The sequence below is a fragment of the Seriola lalandi genome, unplaced genomic scaffold, assembly GCF_002814215.2.
Source record: "Seriola lalandi dorsalis isolate HSWRI2012SDOR001 ecotype SW California unplaced genomic scaffold, Sedor1 jcf7180002054387, whole genome shotgun sequence".
NCBI classification, from domain to species: Eukaryota; Metazoa; Chordata; class Actinopteri; order Carangiformes; family Carangidae; genus Seriola; species Seriola lalandi.
The window spans coordinates 384,862-403,932 of record NW_019524940.1 but is presented as its reverse complement, the minus strand read 5'-3'; the positions used below and the strand labels follow the sequence as shown (position 1 = coordinate 403,932).

Here is a 19,071-nt window from a genome sequence, read left to right as displayed (position 1 = left end):
TGCATCTCACAGGAGAAGGGTCACACTGACCTGTGTTACAGTGTATCTGGTGGATATGAAACTGTTCAGTAAAAATGTTGAGGCCTATGCTAACCTCTACATTTCTAAACCTACATTAGTTTAGACTTGTTTTTCATTATGAGGCATGAAATTAAATGTCTTTTTTGATGAATCTATGACAATGTTCAGCCAACAAAATTGTATTATATTATGTTGTATGTCTTCATTCCTTGCATCTGACCAAACATCATTTACAGCGTGATGAAAATGAGTGAATGAATGATTTTTGAAGAGGCATTGTAAAGGCTGTGATGACATCATCATCATGCAATGTTATCAATGAACGTTTTGCAGCTTTAGGTTTGAATCATTTTAATTTCATACTGTATTTCTGCTCTATAGTTATGGATGATACAGTAAATATCAGGTAATGCAACAGCTGACCAGCAATTGGAATATGTAGATAGTTGTTCATAATCAAGGATTATTTTAAAGATTTGTAAATGATACAATAGTGACTTGTAAAATGAAATTATGTATATTTCTATTATATCATCAGATCAAAATGTTAGTTCCCTTAATGAGTAAACCTAAGTTAATCTAATTAATGAAAGTTTAAATTATACATTTATATAAAAGCTGTTTAATACATTACAGTAGTAAAAACTATGTGAAACATAATCAGCACTTGTCATCATTGTTTTATTTTCTCATAGGCCCTTTATTTTAAAATGACAGTAAACAACATCCTGTACTTGGCAGAGAAACATGCAAGTGCCCAAACGTCAGTAATGACCAACATAGTCTGGCTCCATGAATAAAATTCAATATTACAATGAAAAACATTCTGTTTTCAAAAGCTACACTGACATGTTTACTGACTGACAAATCTCACAGCACCAGACATCCATTTTAGCCAAAAAAACATCTAATTTTTTTGGCCCTAAAACATGCACAGCTTGAAGTCGTAGTACATAGTGTCTAATCGTTTCTATCATATTCAGGATCAAATAACAATTTATGAATAGTGACCTTAAATAACCTCAGACTGATCTGCATCAAAACAGCATTCTACCATTATTGACTATACAACAAATTCAGAGTGAGTGTTACATAATACATTATAATAACACAGATCTTTAATCAAGGTTTAGGCTTGACTCCCAGACACAGAGAAAGCTCATTTTTCTGGATCTTTCCGTCTTTGTTGACGTCACAGTGACGCAGTAGAACGGCGCGCAGCTTGTCCAGCTCAGTACCCGTCATATTGGGCTGCAGAGGAGAGAGGAAGGACAAGAAGGCATTACACTGTAAATGTGGTGTTTGTAAGCAGCACTTTTTAGCTTTGGTGCAGGGTGAGACATTCAGTGGTGCATCAGTGCATTGGTATTTTCCTGAAGTGCACTGAGGTTATTTCCTTGACTGTGTCAGTTTGGTATCTAGGTGAATCGCCGTGCCCCCGAGTGGGAGCAAATCAAGCGGCACACTGCGACCTTGCTGCCAAAACACGTTTTGATCAGGTGTCCAAATTTATTGTGGTTTAATACTGAGCTGTTGAGAGAAGTAGAGTAGTAGAAGTAGCAGCAAATATACCTCTTAATAGACATATTTTGTGTGCACATCACAACATTTTAGGTAAACAACACTCTGTTAAAAAAGCATAGTCATTAAAAAACACAGTTGGAACAACAGCACAGACTCTTACCCTGACCAGCCCCATCATGTCTTTGACAAAGCCGTCCACCTCAGGACCCTCCAACGCTCCTGTCTTACTCTGAACAAGAGCAAAGGGACAGAAAAAGGAAAAGAAAAGGAAAAAGCCAAAGGAAAGAGAAAAAGACAGAGATAATTACTTCCCCAAAATTTACATCCCACTCACATTATTAAGTCAGTCATTCATTCGTTTTCCTCTACTGGGCGTATATCTTAGGGTCATAGTCAGGCCTGAAACACATCCAGTATGTAGTGTGTTCACACTGAATCAAGTGACAAAATTAAGTACACTCAAAGCAGACAGTATGCATATTATTACGGTTGATTTTCGAATGTGCTGTTGATGCACACTATTCTCCCACAATGCAATGCACAAAGAAAATGAAGGAGGATCTTACAACTCCTGACAGGCTGTCTTTCAATAATGTACATTTATATGAAATATCCACCTACAGGCTACACACAGAGAGATTTGAAGCAGAAGCACTGGAGCGCTACTTGACAGTGTCACACAGTGAAGGAAACAGTATGATGCTGCTGTCCCTCCTCCTTACTGCAGATATACCACAACAAAAGGCTTGAATATGCAAGGCCATATGAGATATTTGCCCCCTGCCATGAGACTATGAGACCAACATTTTCACACTCTCCAGGAGTTAAAGATAATGTTCGAAGGCATGCTGTTAAGAAAAAACTTGAAAAAGGTGTCACTTGCGGTGCTGTTAATTTAAAGGCTTGAAATTGTAGCCAAGGTGTGAAACATGTCACTTACACTGAGTCACTTGCTATATTTTAATCAGACTGTATTACCACGGTCGAGCAGGATGGATGTGACCTGACTAGGGCTGTCCCAAACGATTATTTTTTAAACGATTAATCTATCGATTATTTTTTCAATTATTCGACTAATCTAACGATTATTTACAGTAATTTTATAGCAATTATTTTTCAGTTAGTCATTTAATATAACAATTTTCCCCGTCCAACATCTTGACTCGCTGCACCATGGTGTTTCCTCTTTATGTGCTCGTGCATGACTGTCGTGCTAGAGTGATATGCCAGATGCACTTTGCAGAGTCTGCAGACTACTGCACTGTTGGTGTCAAGATTAAAGTATTCCCAAACTTTGGAGGACCGTGTGCGAGCCTTTTTTGCCGCGTGTTGCTCCACACGCTCCGTCGTACTGCCGCCGTGTTGTTCAAATAGATTACACAGACGCAAATCATTCATGTAGTCAATGACTTCAATTACGCCACCGCGTTGTCCCAGTCCGTGCGCTGCGCTTGTATCCGGGTAAACCAAAGACGATGGATATAAACGGTCCCATAAGAAAGTTCTGGTTTTGTTCTATGAACATTTACCCTGTGTGATTTTACACGACGCGTCGACACTAAAATTCCACGTCGAATAATTTTTATAATGGACAACGTCGATTACGTCGGATAATCGTCCCAGACCTGACTAATTATTAAAAATGTCGTACCGAGTCTCCAATCACAGTCAAAATACAATACTACACCCTAATGATGATAACCATAGAGCACTTCTCTCAAAGTTTCTCTCGAAATGAAAGGTGATGGAGGTAGAAGATTTCAGACAGATTAACTCATGCACATTTGACATTATAGACAAAGTCATACATGTGATTGAACAGGATAAGGGAAGCTTATCAGGGGGTATTGATATGAATTACTGACTCCTACCTGCCACTGCACTATGAATGATCATCATCCCAGAGAGGGACTTGACAGTGTATTACCGTACTTACAACATCATAGTGGTCAAAGATCTTCTCAAAGTCTCTTTTCCTCTCCTCTTTACTGCAGGCCTTGAAAACAGAAGGGAGAAGTTGTTAGAAATTAGATAAAAATAGATAGAAGATAACTTATTAACCTGTTGCAACACAATTTGCCCTAATTTTTTAATCTGGAAAAGTGTTAAAAGAACAAGATAAACAATGCACTTACATCCATCTGGAACTGGAGCAGGAAATTCTCTTCTAAAGCCAAGATCCTTATTGAGAGAGACATACATACTTTACAAGGAGTGTCTGAGCTATCGAAGAGAAAAATATTCCTTGTGGTAGTTGTCACCTTCTTTAAATGAACAGGGGCAGGGATTGTTCAGCCATGTTCTCGTGTACATTTCTTTATAAATTCTATGCAGGTTGGTGCATTGACTCCTATCAGCCAGAGTTGAATAATGTGGTTCTACTTTAATACTGAAGTAATAGTGGCTCAAGATAGTTGATTGATCATTTTTTGAGATGGTAGCATTTGGCAATTAGCTCTTGTATGTCTGTCCAAACATTTGACAACAGACACATAAAGATGGTTTCATGGCAACACTTACATTGTGTAATACATAACCAATACAGTCCTAGGCTACAGACATTTTAACATTGCAGGGACTTCTAAGAATAGCTCTTCGTTCTGCTCTTTGAAAAATACCTGGCAAGGTCGTTCAAATCCAAACGGCCATCCTTGTTTTTGTCAAAGATTTTCATCTGCAAGAAAAGGAGGCTGTGTTAAGAAGCATGAAAATAACTAGCCACTGTGAAATTGTCTGTCTGTGCAGTTACTACTTTCCTCACACCACCTGTGCCTCTAGAGCCAACTCATCTGTCTTTGACCATGAATCAATCTCCTCTAAATTGAAATCTATAAAATAGTAGGACTGTGCTGTCTGAGGCTAGGAGTTTCCACAGATGTAAGTTAGGGAGACAGTTAATTAGATATATTGCCTGTGTTATTCTGCCTTTTGACAACTGCCGCATCACACAAGATCTCCAGAACGTAATATCGCAAGTGAGAAATCCTTCTGAACAGTTGTGGTCTCATTTTGCTGTTGTTTGGCAGAATAGTATATTGCAGCAACTTAAATCCTTTCAGCCTTCTGAAGCTTTTATTTGTGAAAATAAACATGTCAAAAGTTAAGTTTTGAGGACAGCTGTTGCATATGTTTTTTCCATTTCATCTAGTGTAACTACAGTAGGCTAACTAGCATTTGCAAGCTACCCGAAAACTGCAGGATGTGACTGTGTAAACCAGCTCCACACAACCACTTCAGACAGTAGGTGAAACAGAGTCTCTTGTCCGCAGTTATGATACAGTGTCCAATCACTCACACACTAAGTTAAGACAAGAAAAGGTTTAGCATAAACTTATCTCTACATATGGACTGATGGCAAGTCAGATCACCATGACAACCATCTGAACACACCTTGGTTAAAGCGCTACCTCAGTTTTGAAGTAAAGTGGTAGCAGATGTTCGTATACCAACATATACTATATGGACAAACTTATCGGGCCACCTACAGGAGCCTTTATGACATCCCATTCTAAATCCATAGGCATTATAATGGAGTTGGTCCCCCCTTTGCAGCTATAACAGGTTCCACTCTTCTGGGAAAGCTTTCTACAAGATTTTGGAGTGTCTGTGGGAATTTTTGCCCATTCATCCAGAAGAGCATTTGTTAGATCAGACACTGATGTTGGATGAGAGCGCCTGGCTCGCAGTCTCCGTTCTAGTTCATGCCAAAGGTGTTCGATGGGGTTGAGGTCAGGGCTCTGTGCGGGCAAGTCACACCAAACTCACCCAACCATGCCTTTATGGACATTGCTTTGTTCACTGGGGCAACAGAAAAGTGCCTTCCCCAAACTGTTCCCACAAAGTTGGAAGTATAGAATTGTCCAAAATGTCTTGGTAAGCTGAAGCATTAAGATTTCCCTAAACTGGAACTAAGGGGCCTAGGCCAACCGCAAAGAAAAACAACCCCACAGCATTATCCCTCCTCCACCAAACTTTACACTTGGCACAATGCAGTCAGGCAGGTAACATTCTCCTGGCATTCACCAAACCCAGACTCGTCTGTCAGACTGCCAGATAGAGAAGCGTGATTCGTCACACAGAACTCGTTTCCACTGCTCCAGATCCCAGTGGCGGTGTGCTTTAACCCGCTCTATCCGACGCGTGGGATTGTGTTTGGTGATGTAAGGCTTGTGTGCAGCTGCCCGGCCATGGAAACCCCTGCCATGAAGCTCTCGGCGCACAGTTTTTGTGCTGATGTTTATGCCAGAGGAAGTTTGGAACTGTGCAGTTATTGAGTCAGCAGAACGTTGGCGCCTCTTATGCACTGTGCACCTCAGCACTCGCTGACCCCGCTCTGTAACTTTACGTGGTCTGCCACTTCATGGCTGAGTTGCTGTGGTTCCTAAACGCTTCCTCTTTGCAATAATACCACTCACAGTTGCTTGTGGAATATCTAGGAGGGAAGAAATTTCATGAACTGACTTGTTGCAACGGTGGCATCCTATTACAGTACCACGCTCAAATTCAGTGAGTTCTTTATGACGTATTCCTTCACAAATGTTTATTGAGGCAGACTGCGTGGCTAGGTGTTTGATTTTATACACCTGTGGCAATGGGACTGAATGAAACACCTGAATTCAATGATTAAGAGGTGTGACCCAATACTTTTGTCCATATAGTGTACATTGGAGTCCAAAAGTCTGATTTCACTTTCCCATTCAAGTGAATTAGGAAGTGGTCGGAGACTATGGAATAGTCTCAGAATGTGGAGAATAAGTGTGTGTGAGTGAATTGTATTACTACCATTGTGTCGGTGTACTCCTCCAGCTTGTCAGACGACACTTCCTTGTGGTCCTGCTGGAACAGGTCTTTCAGGAAAGCCTAAAGAAAAATAGATTATCTTATCATCAAAACAGTTAAATCCAGTGGGGGATAGATTATATGTTACAAGGGTACTTCATTTGTGCAGATTATGTAGTGAGAAAGAGCTGGTTCCAAAATTAGAGGATTTTTGTTCAAAATCATGAAATTACTCCCCATTAGTATTTATTTTAACATCTTCATGTCAACAAAGGAATCTGTCCTGTTAGTGTTTCCTTTCCAAATCAACAACTGGCTAAACATCAAAAATATATTAAAAAAAAAACTTTATTATTAGAAGAAAAGGGTGTTGTCAGAAGCTGAAAAAGAACATACATCTCAATTTATGACAGAACATGAAATAATGGCCAAAGGCTGCAGTCATTCTCTGTTGGTGCCACGAATGCTGACTGTTCCTTGAACAGAAAAGAGGTGCATAATTGGTTCTGTGGTGTGAGGGTGTGGGTTCTTTGTCCATGTTGAAAACCTCACCTTGAGCTCCTGAGCTGATATGTAGCCACTGCAGTCAAGATCGTACTTCCTCCATATCTGCAGTGGGCAGAAGAGGGCAAGTCAGCAAATGGTTACATATGCAATGTGATGTAACAGAAGTGCAGCTAACTTAATATGAAACAGTAAAATCATTATAGCCACTGGGGTGATTTTCTTTTGGTGACATGAGCTCAGAGGTGAATTATCAAGTTAATTATGATGCAGATATAATTCAATTGGTTAAAATTGAGCTCTTTCAATCATTTCATAATTTATTGTTTTGAGGTTGTTGGAAGACTTCCTCATACTTTGCTTGCGTGCCACGCCAAGCCACTGGCACATTCTGTTTTCTGCTCTGCTGGTCTGTTGCTGGTCGATCTGGTTTTAGGCAGGGAAATATTAGAAAGTGTTGCATATTACCTGTCATTATCATTTTCTTGGCAATAATCTATTCTACATTCCATTATATTAGCCCGAAACTGAACAACAGCTGATATACAGCTGAAATTCTTAGATGCTTTTTAGCTTGAAAATGTACTAAACTGGTGCTTTGGTTTATATCTTGATACTTGTCATGTATGGACACTGGAAAATGGACAAATTTAAGTTCCAACTTACAATAAATTGTACACTACAAAAACACCAGTGAATCCTGGAAGACGTCTTTCTCTGGTGGTGACATGTGGCAACAGTACCCAATTAAACTATGATCATCACATCACATGGTATATGTTGGACCACTGGTCAACTAGGACACCTCTGTTTTGGTGATTTCGATGCTGTTGTGTAATCAGTTCTGTTAGTTCTACCTTTCATCAACATATTGTGATCTTACCTTCATGAAGTCAACACTGTTGTCCAGGGGAGCCTCTCTACGGAAAATTAACAGGAAGTTCTCATCTTCAGGGAGGATCATATGGGCCAGCTGGAAGACAGGAAAGGGGGCAGAGGTCAGACCAGAGAGCAGTGATTGGATGTTGATGTTCAGCGAGGCTTTCCCTCCACAGTACCTAAGTCTTACCCATTTTATTCTTGGAGAGAATAACAGTCGCCACCAAGTTTACAGGATACAAATAGTCTTGAAATCTTGATCAGATGAGGAGTCAATTTTATCAACTATTTTCTACAGAAGAAATGAATCCGATCAAACTCTCAACAATGAGGTCCTTGAATTATCCTGAGAAACTAAGATACTGAGACTTTGCTATTGATTTTTACAAATACAGTTTTGTAGTAAGGTGGCAGGTGAAGCCTCAGATAGAGTGTAGACTGTGAGTATTAGGACACTTAGACTGTTTTTGTTCTTCAGGCTTTGTGCTTCAGCACATTCAGTTTGAAATGAAATAATGTATAATACATTAAAGTGCCAAGTCGTAGCCTTGGCCTTCAGTCATGAAGCTTTTTCTTGACAGCTGACAAGGAAACATGTACGCCTACATCCTGGAGAGTGTTCTTGACTTGCTGTGCAGTCATAAGAGTTTTTCTTGTCCATGCAAATTATTTTTCCATCATCCACAAGGTTTGTGCTCCTCGGTCTACCGAGTGGTTTACCTTTTTCTACTTTTCCTGTGCACACCTGCTTTTTTAGAATGTACTGCACTGTTGATTTTGGCAAACCAACTACTTTTGATTTCTCTTTGACAGATTTTTAGTTTTTGTAGTCTCATTATTAGCTTCTTCCATTGCACAGTTACCTTTTTACTCCTCATATTTACAGGCAACTCCACCTTAAACTAATTTGAAACTCTTAATAAACTCCGAGCCACGTGTGAACTCTTTTGTGCATGAACTAGGTTTGAAACAACACACTGCTGTCCAAGAAACATTAAGCAGCCAAGTGTCCAATTACTTTTGAACCCTTGCAATGTGGACACTGTGTGTTAAGTGTTTTCTGTATGTTAATGTAAACGTAGTCTAATTCACGCTTGGACTTGGCATTTTATTTCAAATTGACTGTGCTGAAGTACAGAGCCTGAAGAAGGAAAAATGCGTCCAAATGCTGGACTGTATCTGAAAACATGTTTTACTGTCATTCAGATGAACCATCCCTACACCAGCTCCTCCTGGCTCCTGTCCAATTCATGTCGCCCTCTTGTAGTCTGTCCTTCTTTAACGATATCAGCCCTCCATTAGCAGATTAAACTGGACAATATCATTATTCTAATTAAAATACAAGATGGTACTGCAGCCATTTGGTTCACAAAGCTTACAGCTCAGAGAAAAAGCGCAATGCACCAACAGTGCTGCCAAATACAGACGAGCCAGACATTCAGAGATAAAACGCTGATCACGCACACAAGTCATACCATTGCTAAATGTCTTGGTTAAAGCATTAATAAGAAGTAGAGCTAACCCATTATCTAATCATCTGTTGATATGTTTTTGATGCTTGTGTATTTGAAAAAAATGCTGAAAATTGGTGAAAACATTTCCATTAAATTTCCTAGAGCACGATATCTGTAGATTGCTTTTTTTGTTACAGCAACGGTCCAAAACCCAAAAATACTCATCTACAATGAGAAAAGCAGCAAAGAGCACTTGCAGTATACTTTAAATAGCCTATACACAGTACACAGTGTCCTCATATATATTGTCACATTTCATGTTTGATCGTAAGCGAACACTGAGTCTAACAGATCGGTCTTATGATATCTGGACTTCATACAGCTATCACACAGGATACTGTGGCTTTTTGCATTGCTAACTTCCTTTTGTCAGCCATAGAGCAGAAGCAACAGCATATGGGGAAATAGCATGAAAAAATTACAAAAACCTGGTCAGTAGAAACATATTTACCATATATACAGTAAGCAGGTGTCAGTTTCTTTAGGTTCACCGGTAATACAAGAATCCTGCAATAAACTGTTTTAGAGAGGTGTTCAACTTTATGTTCATTTTGAAGGGTGTCGCTTGTGGTGGTGCTGAACTGTATTTCATTACACAGAGAGGAGTTCCTGTAGTATTAGACTAGCATTAGGTTTTGCAAAGTGTATCTAATAAACTGGCAACTGAGTGTATATTCACTACATGAACCTAAATTCTTACTCTTTGCAGTAGGGATGCACTGACCCAATTCACTGGGTTAGTATCAGGGCTGTTACTGTCCTTAATAAGTGGATCAGACATTAACCATAAATGACTGAGCAACACTAAACACAGTTTTGAATTTAGTGTTTCTGCTCTCAGCTACATTCATCTAGTCAGGATGGAAAACCGCCTAAATTTGTAGCATCCCTAGCCTCATGTGACTTTACATAAAAGTGTTACTTTACAGAAAATGATTTCAAATGAGTTCCAACTGGTGATGTATACATATTTTAAATTTGGGAAAGGCACTAGTATTAATTTATTGGATTTGTTTGCTTGGTATTTGCGGATACTCTGGGTTGAGTTGCCAGAATTGGTACTAGGAGAGAAAAGGAGCTAAAAAGAGCTTTGACCACACTGTTTCTGCATCACCCTCAGTAAATCAGTGTCTTCAAATGGCCACTTACTGCATACATGTATTGATTTTTGTACAGCTTTATGAGAAAAAGTCAAACCTTTGTGGCCTGTGGGTGCAATGCATTAACGGATTGGCCTAATAAATGGGAATACGTTTCTTTTTCTTTCAAAATAAAGTAAATGCACTTTGCTCTGATGAAGCACTGCTGCTGTGCCAGGAGCTGCATCAATTACACTGAGTGGAGACTGAGAAGGCAGTGTCATCGTAATATGTCTTTAAATTTCTGGGAAACAGCCACGGCCTGTTAAGTTGTCAGTCAGGTTTGATTTAATTAAATGAATTGGCTCAATCAAAAAGTCATTCGATAATCAACCTTCATCAATAAAGAGCAATTTGTCTCATTTAGAAGAATTGTTGTGCCATTCAGATTAGATTTTATTTACACTTATTTACATACTGCGCACTGTTAGGTATTTGATTTTGATAAGTGGTTTGAGTGCCCCTCCTCTGACTGTCTCTTCACTGCAAGAGGATGGCTTAAAGTGACCCTCAGCAGTCCAAGAAATGAGCTTCTGTTCTTCTTGAATATGGTACAAGCTGTATTATTGTCATAGATACATGAGATGAATAAAAGATGAAGAGGAAGCAGAGAGGGGGGTGGTAGATAAAGAGAGGGGGGTGGGTAGAATAGAGGAGTCTGAGAGAGAGAGGAGATGGAGAAGAGGACGAAGATCCTGAATAAAGAGGAAGTTAGTAGAGTTCATTTTGTAGAGAGTGACAGACAAAAAGAGAGAGATGGTGTTGTGAGGGAGTTTTAATGTTAGTTTAGTTTTAATTAGTGCTTCACCTTTACTCACTATGGAGTACCAAAAGTTTATTAAGGAAATGATGGTCAAGTGAATGGGATACAGAAACTGTGTTTTACCTCCTGAATCTGTAGTTTCCCGTCAGCTGTGACATCATAGGCGGACATAAACCTCTGCTTCAGTCTCTGAACTCGTTCTTCAGTCACTTTCTCCTTTCGAGACACAATAGGTTAAAATGCAGCATTGATTTTTTTCTTTTTTACCTAAAGCCACCATTACAAATCCACTGGACACAGATATAGTGATCGAGTGAATCGAGCATATAATGTATTTGCAAATCATAGAAAATAATGATGTAGATGACAGATACTTCACTGGCTGAGTCACACTTATTTTAAGCAATGTCACCATGGATACTTCTTTGACCTGTACCTGCCATTTTCCTCTCAAGGTTTGCTTTCTCAACCGCTGGCAAAATTTTCTTAAAGCATTTTTGTAGTTGACTGTGCTTGGCCTTCTCAGTTTTTCTAATATACAGAACAGAAACTATGATGGTGTACACCTCAAACATTTGCAACCAAGAGTGGTCATCTAGGAAGAGAGGAGAGATTTCTATTGCCCAGTGTCATGGTCCTGTTTTTTATTTTTTTATTTATCTTTTTAGCAAGCATTTCACTGCATATACCTCATCTAATCTGAAATGTAACTTCCTCAGTCTATGCCACTGTTCTGTAGATAACGAATAGTCAGGAACTACTTTTACTCACGAAACGTGATGCATTTAAGGATATGGAAAACATATTGTAGCAGTTTATAACCAAAGATAAATTGAGCTACAAACGCTGCAAAAATACAGTCTGATAGCGTGCTTATCTGAGTTAACAATCACATTTTTCTCTAACAGAGCTCAGACAAAAGCTTGAAGCAACTGAAGGCAACAATATATTTAGCTCTTCAAGTTATTTTAAAATGCATTTAGCAGCTAATCTAATAGTGTCTCGGTGCAAACCATACTGTAACTATAGAAACCTGTTGATCTATGATGCTTCTGTGTGAATCAACATTTACATGGTGCAGAGCACACAGTCTGCAGACTACAAGGTGCCAGGCCCTCGCTCATTACAGACAGACAAGTATTTGTCTTCAGCCTCAACTTTCTGTCAGGCAGTCCTGTTGGCACCTGCAATCTGCTGTTGCTAGGCAGAGCTTTTTTAAGTACACACATTAATGTTTGACTTCGTATACACTACTGAACTGAAATGCTGTATTAATTGAAAAAGCATGTTTCCCCTCTCCATAAGGAACTCATGTATTCTCTAGGTTTTACTGATACATTAAACTAACAGTGTATCATCCCAAAATTCATTAAATAGCTTTTGACCTACTGGTTTAATTGTGGGAAGAAAATGTGTAATTACCAGATATGATGCACTGCAGGAAATAAAACCACAAATAGATAGACAAACACCATGTGGTTCATGTTACCCAATGCTTCAGCAGCTTAATAGGAAATAGCAGAATGAGTGTGCAGTGTTGTTGTAGCTCAAGAGAAATAGACCAAACAGAACTCATCCTGGGGGCATTAATGAAAGAGCAAACATTAGAGAGACAAAGTGACCTATGGTTGGTGGTCTGTTTGTTTGAGTACAACCTCATTAGTATCTAAGGGAGTCCAGTCTCACACACGCACAAGAACATGCACTAATAGGTGTACTGTATACTCGTTTGGTGTTCCATTATAACTGGTCAGGGAGAGGGCTCAGTCCATCAGCTTCACAGCATTTAACATTGCTCAGTAAAAAAAATGAGTCATTAGCACGTGTTCACGCAAAAACACACACAAATACAGAGCTCCCCTAGGTCAACTTGTAACCAAGTCTAGGGCTTTTCCTTTGACAGGGACCAGAGCTATATAATTGTGTTGTGTCTAACATCCTTACAGTCACCCCACCCATCCAGATAACTGCATAGAGGTTCAGCTGCCCACACAGCAGAGACCATAAGTGCTGCAAAGTCTGTGCCCAAAAGCAATTATATTTCGTAAAAGCTGATTTAAACTTTAATTTTGACAAATTGTTTCCTACAAACCCTTCAATCTAAACATGAGAAATTTAATTATCATTGTGTAGCGAACTTTAGTGATTTTAATGGCAAAATTCAAAATAAACAGCTGCCTGTACTTGTAGACCATGTCACATGCAATATAATAAATAAAAAAATTAACTAAGATATATACAGCCCAGACCAGGTCGTTCAAATCAGGATTGAAATAACTGTATTGGAGACTTAGCCCTTTTAACACATAGTGTACAATCACAATTTTTGATATTTTGTGGAAAAACCCTTTGCAATCAGGGACGTCCAACATCCATGGACATCAGCAGACGCTTTGTATCTTCCCTCACAGGCATTCACTGCAGCCACATGCAGCTCTTGTGTGTTGTGTGGTCTCTTTGCCTTTAGTCTGGTCGTCAGCACTTGATTTATGAAACCTTCATTTTATTTATGAGGGCATAAAATGGCGATTTCACTGCGTTTTCACCCTCCAGACAAAAATAAGTCAGGTCTAGCTTAAAAACCAGCACATTTACACTTGGATTTGATTAATAAGTTGACTCCAGTAACTGTTAAAAATACAGTTTCAGATTTGTGAAACCAGTATTGTAAAAATCCAAATGGGCTTTTACACTGTTTTATCCTCATCAAGACCACATCAGAGCAGGTCTAGATCAAAAACCACCTCAGTTAGACTTGAACCAGATTAACAGGGAGAGAAATATTTACAACATAGTTTTTCATTTGTGAAACCTTTTCCTTTTGTGACTAGGTCTTTCATCAAGACCTGGTCTATTATTATTATTATTATTTTGCACTTTAAAATAAAATAAAGGCTTCATAAATCTGAAAGTGGGTTTTAACAGAGTTAAGTCTTTGACAAGGATGTCGAGCACAGTTCTTTCTATATTGATGTGAACCTACTCAAACTAAAGCTTGGCACTGAAATGCAGTGTCCATGAACTGAAGCTCAGAGCCTGTGCAACTGTGCAAATACTTAGTCTGGACTTATATTTTGAAAACAGCAATGTTTAGTCATATTACCTCCTCTAGTAATGTTATTGTGGGTGCCATATAGATCGACAGATGTGTCGTATGCATTTGCCATTATCAGATGAAAATTATGTGCTAGTGGTTTTGTGCCTGTTCAGATGACATGCACTGCATCGGACTGTATTGAGCTGCTGTTAGTTTTCTTCACTAGATCTAGATAAATTCGTCCAAATAAAGCTTACTTACCTGTGGACCCAGTCTCTTCATCATGTGACGGAAAAAGTCATCAAGCTCTTTGCCCTCAATATAGCCATTATCTGTCCGAATAAAAAAAACAAGTTGTGCAAGTCGCTGGGTTGTAAATGAAGGGAAGCAAGTTGGCATTTTCTTCAAAATTCAAATACTGCGAACTCTCAATGAAGTGACTAAGATAATTTATTACTCGTTTCATGTGACACAGGACTTTACTGTCTGCAGACACAGAAACAGCCCACAGTCATGTTCTGATTTTTTTTTTGTAATAAGAATATTTAACATGATACTCCGAACAGAAATTAGTTGCTACAACCAAAACTCAGAAATTTGTCATCACAAATAGTCCTTTTCTCCCTAATGCCTAGTAACAGTGGAAATAAAATTAAATACATTAAAAAAGTACTGTGCTGCCTATCTTAATATATTAATATGTATATCAATGGACAAAAAATATGACCGTGTCTTTAACTGTCCTTACCATCTGCATCGAAGTGTTGCCAGATTTCCAGGAAACCAGCTGCATCCAGGTTATCAAATGCAATGTCCATTTTAATAAAGAAACGCAAAGCAAGCTGTCAACTTTTAAGCATAAAAACAATGAAGACTGAGGTGCCAAACTGTGTTGTTGCACTGTTCAGTAGCCTTCTTTATTTGACATATGCTCTTTCTGACTTAGTAAAAACCACACCTCCTCTGAGAGAGAGCAAGAGAGTGAGAGAGAGCATTGTATTTGCCATCTGGTGGCCGCACTGTTATACTGCAAAACACATCAGCAAAAGTTACAAAGAAGATACAATGCAGAAAAAGACTGTAAAATTATTTTAATCATTATTAATATTTTGCATGAAGAAATGTCCAACACCGGCAGAATGACTTTGTGAAACATACTGATCCATGACAAAATGGAACAAATAACGTCATGAAGGCCGATAAAATTAGCGAATATGTCATTAGTATTTATGCTTTTTTTTTCCCAGCTCAAGAAAAAACAGTCATTGTTTTGGATTATTCTTTTTCTGAATCATGAAGAAAGTAACATTGAATTGATTATATGCAAAAACAAATTAATACATACAAAGAATTAATTTCTACATTTATGAACACAATGTACAAGTGAGAGGAAAAACAACAAAGGATCAAGAGATCACCGGCCATTTTTTTATTCCAAATAAGTTACAAACAAACAAACCCCTAGTATAGTAGTGTACTTAGTACCAAAACAATATAGGATTTGCTGTGGTCACGTAGGCGTGTGAATATACCACAGTGTGTATATTACATGTGCATATATTACACATACATATATACACACGCATACACCTACATGTATGAAAGCACATATATACATACAGTACGACTCACAGCCACATCATGCAGTCACACACACATGTAGACTCAGGAGTCTTGACTCAATGCTACTGGATATTTTCACTTTCTCCACTCCGTGCACCAACAAAAGAAGTGAATGTTCATTTTTCAGAATTGAGCAGGAAATCATCTTTCGCACAACTTGACAGAAACACAGCCAGCTGCTTCCTACACAGAAAGCAAAAACAATGGAGGACAGTGTCGAGATAAGTCCCTTGCATCAGGAAAAGGGTTGAAAATGCCAACAGAATACAGCACGCAGCCACATGTGTTTGCTTTGAACATATTGCAAAGTTCTGTTTTTTTTTTTTTTTCCTCAGTGTCCTCGAACCACTCCCACGCAAAAAAAGTGATGTTTGATTTTTGTGACTGAGACTGAAAGTCAAAGCGGCCATTGACATCAAGTACAGATTGACTGACTATATACAGCAGGAACAGTGTTATTTCCAAGCCATGATTAGTGATAAAGAAGCTAAAACCTAATTATAATCCTACAAAAAGACATTGATAGACACCATAGGAAAAGGTGCACCAGTAAGACCTTTGGCCCTGACTTGAATTTGACTCTTGTACAGTACAATAAAATACAGTGCCCCTTTCACACTGGTTATGCATAAGAAGTCTGCTGCTCTGTGTGGGTGTTACATCTGTCACAAATGCTTAGTAGTTTGGCTGTAAAAGCGTAAGTATTAGAACAGTGGACAAAATATACGGAAGTATAAAGATGTGAAGAGTGTACTTAAAGTTTACAGGCCAAACCTCTGTCCCAAATTATATATGCAACATGAGTAAAATTGCCTGATTCTGTATCAACCAAAAAGCTAGAGGTTGTAAATGAAAAGAGGAATTGTCAAGATCTGTTTAAGAAACTGATTGCAGACTGTGTAGCAGTGTGAAAAGGGCATTTCTTGCTCTTAAAAGAGAAAAATGAGAGGAATCATCCTGAGACCTGTTGTTGTTGTCGTCGTGAAGCATTCAGGTCCTTAAAATGGTATATACAGAACAGCCCAGAGGTCCATGTGGTCAAACTACAGCTACCCTCAGTTCACTTTCACTCCAGGCACTGTATTCCCAATTACTTAACAGAGGCAATGTGTTTTGAAATGCTGTGAGTTTGAAGAGGTGTCCTGTCTTGCATGGAACAATGTGAAAGTGAGCTGAAAGTCCTGAAGGAAAAATTCTCAAGAAGAAGAGGAGTGTTTGAGGGCTCACAAGACTGCATCTCCCATGTTATCTTCAGATTCTCTTTGCTATTCCTCTTTTTGAGTATGTTCTTTGTTTTCATTGGACCATCAGCACATCGGGGGGATATTCATATATGTCTCATGAAAAAAAAGACCTCAGCAGCTAAATGTAAAAAATAATTTAAATGTGTTTCTTCCACAGTGTTTAGTGTTTGTTAACAGTGCCGAAGCCTTATTGATTGGTTGTCAGGGAAGTTAAAGTGTACCACAGTCCTAGCAAAGCACAAACACATCATATGGTCTCTCTGATTTGCTCCCACATGAGCCAAACTTGGGTCCAGTTGGGGTGTTTGATAAAGTCTATAGCCATCCTTCAGTCCTTCAGTGATGAGTCCATTTAGTCCTTAGTACTGTCCGACAAGCTACATCAAATGTGTATTACTGATTTATTTTTGTGCTGATTTTCTCAGCTGAACCTGTATTTTCCTGTAAAAAAAAAAAAAAGATGAATTGCATAATGATTCAGTCTGGAGAAAAGGAACTTGCACATACTGAAAATAGCCTCTAGAAAAATCCATACAAATATATTGAGGGAAAAGAATGCCTGGTCCTGGTCTAGTTTTATGCTTGAGTTCAAGTACAGTACATTGGTAGTGGTATTGTTAGTGTGTGTTTGGTCCCTGGGAGACAAGCTACTGCAAAATAATAGTAAGTCTTATCAGTTACAGAGTCATTTTAAATGTACACTTGTTCACAGTCTCTCTCTCTCGCTGTCGTTTGCACAAAAAGTCCTGAAAGCAACATCTCTTCTTTTTTTTTAAAAAGTGGTTTACAAACTTAAACTCAGTTCCATCCCACGACCTATTTCTTCAAGTCCTGAAAAGTTTATTCTTTTACAGACATGAGATTTTGACCTGACAGCAGAGTAGGCTGAAACCAGTTCTAGAGAAAAGGGTGTGAGAAGGAAGCTCTAAGGAGATTTAGTTTGGTTTACTAGGAGACATGACATGACTGGAAAATATTCCCTGGAGGATATTCCCCACAGTGTTAATATCTAGCAATATCTTCTTAGATCATCAAATTAAACTGAATTTGAAACTGTGTGTTACCTGATACTACAGCAGGTAACCTGCCTGCAAACCACACATTATGTGTACTTAATGGTCAGACAGGACCTACAGTGCAGGTACAAGCTCTAACATAAATGAAAACATATTGATTATATTCCCCCTTAGTTGCTTTTCTAAAGGAAAACAAGTGAGTCTTGTCAACAAGTTTTTGTTGTCAATTTGTCTTGCTCATATTAAAATAAAGTCTTTGTCTGCCTCCTCCCCAGAGTCCGATGACTTCTTGCCCGCTGCCTTGTCCTTCTCCGGGTTTGGAGATTGGACCTTGGACTTGAAGGGGCCGTGATCCTCCGAGTTGGTACGGAGAGGGCTGGGTCGCTGAACAGAATCTGACGCCATCCTCCCTGAAAATCAGAGACGGAGAAGATTAAATGACAGTAAGTCTTGGCAGTTCAAGGGGGAGAAAGGGGCAGGGAAAAGAAAATAAGAGGTGAGGAAAAAATGGAAACTTGACGGATTGATTTTTTTGATGTTGTTTCATGTAGTTGCTACAAAGTATGCTGCTACAAGTGGCTCATCAGCCACCAATGCCTGTGTGAACACAAACTAAAACAAGAGGAGATGTAAAGCACCTCAATCCCACTTTAACTTTGCTGTATTAGGAAAATCCTAATATTGATGATCCAAAGAGCAGCTCCACTACACTGAATAACTAATCTGCAGCTTCTGTAAGAAACATACTGATGTGAATTTTAAGAGGAAGTAGGTTCTTATCCTTGTGATGGACTTGAGGTCTGTCCAGAATACGTCACTGCTCTCTGCCCTATGCATGCTGGGATAGAGTGACTACATAAAAGCCGTCACTTAAGTCAGATGATCATCTTCTACAACATTTGTACAGGCATTTGAACATCCTCTTGTATATACTGCCACCTAATGGCTCATGATTTACTCTGTAATGAAGTTGGCATGGACATTGTGAGATTGCATTGGCTGGAATGTGTAGACAGTATCTGTCCGTC

The 19,071-nt window shown here is 38.9% G+C and overlaps 1 protein-coding gene across 1 annotated transcript; it reads right to left on the bottom strand.

Moving 5' to 3' along the window:
- Positions 1-681: 681 nt before the first annotated feature.
- Positions 682-15,096, bottom strand: LOC111657206 (secretagogin). Its single transcript, XM_023409298.2, has 11 exons — positions 14,909-15,096; positions 14,422-14,492; positions 11,247-11,339; positions 7,712-7,801; positions 6,877-6,933; positions 6,328-6,405; positions 4,164-4,219; positions 3,681-3,726; positions 3,482-3,541; positions 1,706-1,774; positions 682-1,272 (listed from the first exon to the last, which is right to left on the bottom strand). Exons 1-11 carry the CDS (start codon positions 14,976-14,978, stop codon positions 1,144-1,146), a joined length of 819 nt encoding a protein of 272 aa, XP_023265066.1. The 5' UTR covers positions 14,979-15,096; the 3' UTR covers positions 682-1,143.
- Positions 15,097-19,071: the final 3,975 nt, after the last annotated feature.